The 7,390-nt window shown below is 62.7% G+C and overlaps 1 protein-coding gene across 1 annotated transcript; it reads left to right on the forward strand.

Moving 5' to 3' along the window:
• The first annotated feature begins 3,176 nt into the window (after nucleotides 1-3,176).
• Nucleotides 3,177-6,350, forward strand: DLX3 (distal-less homeobox 3). Its single transcript, XM_075116870.1, has 3 exons — nucleotides 3,177-3,652; nucleotides 4,026-4,216; nucleotides 5,842-6,350. The coding sequence occupies exons 1-3, from the start codon at nucleotides 3,334-3,336 to the stop codon at nucleotides 6,181-6,183; spliced, it is 852 nt and encodes a 283-aa protein (XP_074972971.1). The 5' UTR covers nucleotides 3,177-3,333; the 3' UTR covers nucleotides 6,184-6,350.
• The last annotated feature ends 1,040 nt before the right edge of the window (nucleotides 6,351-7,390 follow it).

Consider the following 7,390-nt stretch of genomic DNA (forward strand, 5'->3'; position numbering starts at 1 on the left):
GGTGGGAGGTGTGTGTGTGGGGGGGTGATGCCACACCGGGGGCGGGGGCTGCAGGATGTCCTGTGTCCCCCACCCCGATGTCCCCACGCCCCGGCACAGCTCCCGCGCTGCACAATGTCACTGGAAAGAGTGACAGCACAGGGGACAGTCCCAAGGGCCCCCCGTCCCCCTCCCCCGTCCCCTGTCCCTTGCTCCCATTCCCTGTCCCGAGGCCCCCCCCAAGGGTGGGCTGGCCCTGATCCTGGCTCGGAGCACCCCAAAACCCTGCCGTCTCCCCGGGGACACGTGGATTTTCTCTCTGGCGGGTGACACAGCCCTCGGCGTGGCGACGAAGAGCCCTGGCTGGGTGGCCGGGTTCACCCCCCCGCCTTGGGGACATTTTGGGGTGCAACGGGTCCCTCTCTCTGCCCACCGGATTGTTAGCATTTCAGGGGTTCCCCTGTGGCCTTGGCTGCCACCCAGGAGGGTGCTAGCACCCAAAGCGGGGGGCAGTGCCCCAGGAGGGGTGTTTGCACCCAAAGGGGGGGTATTTGCACCCAAAGAGGGCTTTTTTTCACCCAAAGAAGGCTGTTTGCACCCAAAGGGGGGGTATTTGCACCCAAAGAGGGCTTTTTTTTCACCCAAAGAAGGCTGTTTGCACCCAGTGAGGGGGGCCAGCACCCCAGGAGAGGATGTCTGCACCCAAGGATCGCGTTGTTACCCGAGGGGGAGGTACCTGCACGCGGGGGGGAGGGGTGTGTGAACCCCCAGGGAAGGGTATTGTCTGCCCCGGGGGGGGGCGGGGTATGAGCACCCAAGGTGGAGGGGGACAGCACCCAAAGAGGGGGTGTCATTACCCCGAAAGGCCACTAGATGACGCCATCCGCCCAAGGATGCTGCGGGGGGCGGGGCGGGCCGCCGGGGTCCCTTCCCGCACCCCTCCCGCAGTTGGGGCAGGGGTGGGGACACTAGGGGACTCCCGTGGGCACCTCCGGGCTGGGGGGGGGCCGTTTCCAAGGGGGGCATCTGGGGGTGACACCACCCCCCACCCCAAACCCCAGCCTTGTGGGGGGCACGGGGAGGGGACCCCCCGTACCTTTCTGGGGGTGCACAGGGGAGGGACCCCCCACCCCAGCCTTCTGGGGGGTAGAGGGGGCGGGGGGGCGCTGGTAAGCCCTGCCAGCCCACCCCCCCCGACACCCCCGGGTGCCCCAACACAGCTACTGCCACCCCCACTGTCCCAGTCCACCCAAACTGGACGCCCCACCCTCACCCCCCCCGCCATGAGCTCCCGGGTTTTTGGGGCTTCACGAAGCGCCAGCCTGGCCGAGAAGCCTCCGGCAGCTGGAGGCACCAGTGCCTCCCAGTCCCAAACTGGTTTAGGACTGCACAGACCTGCTCCCTGTTTGCGCCCCGCTCCCCAGCCGCGTTCCCCGGCCTGCAGGTCTCCAACCGGCTTTTCCTGCTGGAGAAACCCTCTCCCAGAAGGAACCAGCCCTGGTGACAGTCCGGCTGCGGGGACAGCCTGGCCGGGGACCTCGGGGATGTCCCAGCGGCTCCTCCGGGACCTTGGGAAACCTCCCCAGGGAGGCCCTCGCGGAGCCCCAAGCGGGACAGGCGGCAGGGCTGGGCTTGTCCCAGACATTTCTGTCCCCCTCTGAATTAATTCCTCAAATCTCAAGTTACGTTTCCCATGCGGGGAGGCGAGGCCGTGCCTTCGCAGGGCTTCTGGGGCGCGCTTCTGCCTCGTCCCGGCTGCTTCCCTCTGCAACTCAGCTCAAGTTCTATTTCTTTCTATTTCTATTATTTCTATTTCTATTATTTCTATTGCTATTTCTACTTCTATTTTGATTATTTCTAGTTCTATTTCAAATTTCTCCTGCTCCTATTCCAATGCACATTCGTATTCTTGTATTCATATTCTCCTATACATATTTTCCTATTCATATTCTCCTATTCGTATTCTCCTATTCCTATTCCCGTTCCCGTTCCTGTTCCCGTTCCTATTCTATTTCCATTCTGTTCACATTTTTCCACACCAGCCGCGGCCCCGGCGGTGGCGGCGGGTCCGGGACTCGAACCCGCGGCCCCGGCGGTGGCGCAGAGCCCCGCTGCGGCCGCCAGGTGGCGCCATTGCCCCGCGCTGCGCTGCGGGGGGGCGGGGGACAACGCCGGGGGGGGGGGGGGGCAGGTGGGGAAAGCCCCGGCCAGGCTTAAGGACCCGCCCCCAGCCCCCCCAGCCCCTCTCAGGGGTATGGGCCTGCAGCGGAGGCAGAGACCCCCCCCCACCAAAATAAAAGTGCCCCCTCCCAACCCGCCCCTCCCCCGAACCCCCACCTCGGTCCTGGGTGAAGGGGGTGGCTGGGGACAGCCCTGCAAGTGCTGGGGGGGTCGCAGGGGCTGGCTGGGAGCCCCGGGATGGGTGACACACCTGGGGGCTCTTAGGGCAGTGGGGGGGCCAGGGCCTGGACTGTGGGTGGGAGAGGGGCACAGATCCCCGGTGGGGGGGGTGGGGGAGTGTGTGTGTCCCCAGAATCAGGGCTTGACATCACCCCAAGATCCCTACAAGGGAGGTTGGGGATGGCAAGTTTTGGGGTACAAGAGGGTCCCCCACTCCATGAGGCTGGGGACGGCGTTGAACTGGGAGACACTGGTAACTAGTGGGAGAAGGTGGGTGCCGGGGGGTGGGTGGTGTGTGCCTAAAACAGACCCCCCCATAGCCACCCAGCGCCAAGCCCAGATCCATCCCACTCCCTAACCCCAACCCTTCCTCCCCCCCAAAAAACACCCCCTCATCCTGCTCCCCCTCCAAATCCCCCCACAGCACCAAGGGTCCCCGTGGGGGGTGGGGGTGGGGTACACCAATCCCATTTCAAAAAAGTCCCCCTCCCGAATCACACGTTGTCCCCAGAGGCCCTGCCAGCCGCCCCCCTGTCCCGCCCCTGCTGCTGCAGACAGGAGCCTGCGATCTTTATTTATTCCTTCTCCCTCCTTCACCCACTCTTTGTTGTTTCTTGAGAGAGGGAAAGAAGGAAAAAAAAAAAAAAAAAAAAAAGAAAAAGAAAAAAAAACACACACACAGAGAGAGGAGGCAGGAGCCTGTTTTGCCTCCCAGGCAATATTTCTGGAGCCAATCGGAATGCGCACCCACCCTGCCCTGCTCCCTAATTAAAGGCTTTAAGCAGGCGGCCGGGGCTGGAGGTTTGGGCACAGTCTCTTGGTTGCTCCTCGCAAGAGCCGGTGCGGAGGAGCCGGCTCAGGGCACGCCAGGCCTGACGCGCGGGCAGCCGGAGCCGCCAGGTTGGGGGGTCCCCAGCCAGGCGGGCAGCTCCCCCCCCCCCCCAAGTTCCAGCGATGAGCGGCTCTTTCGACAAGAAGCTCTCCAGCATCCTCACCGACCTCTCGGGCTCGTTGAGCTGCCATGCCGCCTCCAAGGACTCTCCCACCTTACCCGAGTCCTCCGTCACCGATCTGGGCTACTACACCAGCCAGCATGACTACTACTCGGGCCAGTCCTACAGCCAGCCCGTGAGCCACTACCCCTACCACCAGTTCAACCTCAACGGCATCGGCGCCGCCGGCACCTACTCGCCCAAATCCGACTATTCCTACAGCCCTTCCTACCGCCAGTACAGCCACTTCAGGGACCAGCAGCTCCCAGCCCAAGAAGCAGGTAGGATGCTCGGGAGAGAGGGGCCGCATCCATCCCACCGGTCCCCTGCGATTGCAGCGGGAGCTTGAGGAAGTTGCACCCCTCTAAGTGTCCCCAAGTTGGGGACGGGGTGGCCGCGGGGCTGGGGCTGGGAGTGTTGTCCCCACCGAAGGATGGGGTGGATGCTGGGGCAGGGCTCAGCCCCCCGCCCCCGGCATTCTGGCGGGGGGTGCAGTGGGATGGAGCCGGGCTGGATGCGGCCGTCCGGGGGAACGTCGCAGGGGACGGGGCAGCGCCAGCACACACAGCAGGACGCCCCTGAGCTGGGGAGGGGGTTGGTCTGCGCTGGGACCCCGTTGCCGTCACCAACCTCACACCTCCGCTCTCTGCCCAGTGTCGGTGAAGGAGGAGCCGGAGCCGGAGGTGCGGATGGTCAATGGGAAACCCAAGAAGATCCGCAAGCCCCGCACCATCTACTCCAGCTACCAGCTGGCGGCTCTGCAACGCCGCTTCCAGAAAGCCCAGTACCTGGCCCTGCCCGAACGGGCCGAACTGGCTGCCCAGCTGGGGCTCACCCAGACCCAGGTAAGGGCAGAGCCTCCCCCTGAACCCCCTAACACCCCAATTCCCAGCCGTGGGCAGGAGGGATCAGCAAGAGAGGGAGCTGGAGCTGCCCCCCACCTTGCAAAACCTGAATCAGTGAGGGTCTGGGAGAGGGGTCTGTTCACAGCCGGATGGTGAGAGCTGGGAGGGGATCTGGGGGTGCCCGGGGAGGGATGGTCCCCACTTGCTCACAGGAGCAGGGGTCCCTGCTGCCAGATTTCCCCGCGCGGAGCAGAGCTGCGCTGCTAAGGAAAAGGTGGAGAGGAGGAAAGGAGCTGAGAGAGGGAACAGACCTCAGCTGAGCCCTGCTCCCCAGGTTTTGGGGTTTATCCCCCTCCCTCTGGAGCCAGCCCCATCCCCAGACCTCGTTCTGCCCAGGCACCTGGCAGGGTCTGAGGCTGAATCCTGCCCCGGTGCCTGGGCGGGTCCTGGGTCAGCAACGCACCCGGCCTCCCGGGAACGCGGGGCACCAAATCCCGGGTGGGGCGGGACGTTCAGCACAGGGTGCTTGGGTCAGGGTGCTCAGGATGGGGTGCTTGGGACGGGGTGCTGAGGACACCCCATCCCAGCAGCAGGTTCTGGCCCCGAGTCCAGCTGGAGCGCGGGGTCATGGCAGCCGGACCCTGCTCCCCCCGGCCGGGATTTCTGGGGCTCCCCTTGGGTCCCTCCTCCTGGCGCTCCGGCTCCCCCATCCCTCTTGGTCCGGGCAGAGAGAAGGGAATTTGGGACAGGAGACAGATCCCCCCAAGGGACCCTGTGCTGGGGGTGGCACTTCAGGCTGAACTGGAAAAGCAGGGACAGGTGTGATGGGCTTCTCCTCCCCACGAACCACCCAGTTTTGGGGCTAAACCCTTGCTTTTGGGGCCTGCCTGGCGTGGGGACAAATCGACCCCGCCAATCTGCTGGCATGAGGGCGAGCGGGTTGTCACCGCCGTCACCGCAGCGCCCGACTCCCCCGCACCCCGTCCCATCCCTGGCACCCTCCCTGCCTGCGGGCCGGCGCTGGCGCCCTTGTGCCGCCCTTGGCGCGGCGCTCCCCAGCGCCCGGCCTTCCTCCTCCTCCCTTGGGCGATGAAGCAATCGGGGACACTGGGCAAAGGGCTGACGGAGCGCGTCACCCGCTCCCAGAGGGACATCCTGTTTGGGTGACAACCACCGCCGCCCCCACCCCTTCCCCGGGCGTCCAGCGCCGCCGCCTCACCCAGCACCGGGGACGCTCCCGACGCCCGGCGTGCCGTGATGCATGGTGTGACGGGCTTACCGCGACGCCCATGTCCCCCGGGGGGGCTCCCCGCGATGCACCGCATCTCCGGGGTCCCCACGACACCCGTATCATGGGTGCCTTCCCACAGTGCATGGTGTGTCCAGGTTCACCCACGTCCCAGGGGGCTTCCCGTGTGTGGGGTCCCCATGACGCCCGTGCCCTGGGTGCCTTCCTGCAGTGCACGGTGTGCCCAGGCTCTCCGTGACACCCACACCCCTTGTCCCTTCCCGTGTACCTGGGGTCCCATCACCCCGGGTCCCCTTCCTGCACCCCCTGAGCGCCCCGGTCAACCGGGGCATCTGCTTTCGGTGGCGGGGCGCTGACCCCTCTCCCTCCCTTCCAGGTGAAGATCTGGTTCCAGAACCGCCGCTCCAAGTTCAAGAAGCTGTACAAGAACGGCGAGGTGCCGCTGGAGCACAGCCCCAACAACAGCGACTCCATGGCCTGCAACTCCCCCCCTTCCCCGGCCGTCTGGGACAGTAACTCGCACGGCAGCGCGCCGGGCCGGACCCCGCTCCCGCAGCCGCTTCCCTACAGCTCTTCCCCTGGCTTTTTGGAGGAGCACAACCCCTGGTATCACCCCCAGACCCTCAGCGGACCCCACGGACCCCACCAGCCACCGCCGGCCACCACGATGCATCACACCTCCCCGGGGCCTCCCCCCAACACCGGCGCCGTCTATTAACAGCCTGGAGTGAGAAAAGGAACAAGAGACAGTGGCAGAACTCCTTTGCCTCCTTTTTTTTCCCCCTACTTTTTTGGGTTTTCTTCTTTGTTTGTTTTTTTTTTTTTTTTAAGAAAAAAGGACACCCATGTACACGCACCCCTAGATATACACTTATATATCCTATCCTCTCCCAGCTCATCTCAGGAACAAGAGGACTGCAAAGGGTTAAACTCTTTAGCTCCCAGCCCAGCACAGGAGGAAAAGGTGGCGAATTCTTCTTATGCATATTTTTTTTTTCTCTTTTTCCATCACCCCCTAATAAAAACGGCCCCCGAGGAGCCACATCCCGCCGGGGGTCCCTCGCCGGAGCTTTGCCTCTTGGGGCCACCCCATTGAGCTGCCTTTGGGGGAGCTGCCCCACGCCGCAGCCCCCCGCCCCAAGCACGGGTGGGCACCCAGGCGGGGTGCGAGGGGCACCCGGAGCACCTGCGCCCCAGCGGGGATGGAGCTCTTGGGGAGCAGGACGCGGCGCGTGGGGGCCCATCGCCGATGCCAAAGGATGCGCTTCGCCCTCGCGGCACCCGAAATCCGGGCACTGGGAGCGGTTTGGGGGGGGCCACGGACGCCCCACGGGAGCAAACCGGGACCCCCCAGCCCAGCCGCTTCTGCGGCAGCTTCGCGGGAATCGCCCGGGACGATGCTGAGACAAAAAGGTGGTTATTTAAAAATAGATAAAAAAGGGTGGGGTGGGGGATATTTTAATATTTAAACAGTTCAGAAATGGCTTAAGTTATTTTTTAAAGAGAAAAATCGTGCTCATGTCCATTTTCTAACAGTGCCTCCATCCGTGTCAGTTAAGCTAATGGCGAAGCAAAATGCCTATTTTTTAAATAAATCGACAACACATTTTAAAGAAAAAAAAAACCTCTTTACTATTTTTTAAGAGAATGATGCTATTTTTTTAAAAGCAGAAAGTGCAGTTTTAAAAAGTGTTCATATGTGTTGTACAGTCCCGAGGATCTTATTTATGTTGCCTTATATAAATAGGGGTGAATGGGGGAAAAAAGAGAGTGTACATAAGGTTCATTTGTATAAAGTTGATCTAAACCAAACTGGTTTCGGTCTGGTTTTTTGTTCACTTTCTTTTTTTTTAAGGAAAAAACCAAACCTGGTTGATGGGAGCCCCCTCTAAGGATGGGGGCTTCCTCCGAGCGTCCTTTGCTGC

This window comes from Phalacrocorax aristotelis, chromosome 23 (genome assembly GCF_949628215.1).
Source record: "Phalacrocorax aristotelis chromosome 23, bGulAri2.1, whole genome shotgun sequence".
In the NCBI taxonomy this organism is placed as follows: domain Eukaryota; kingdom Metazoa; phylum Chordata; class Aves; order Suliformes; family Phalacrocoracidae; genus Phalacrocorax; species Phalacrocorax aristotelis.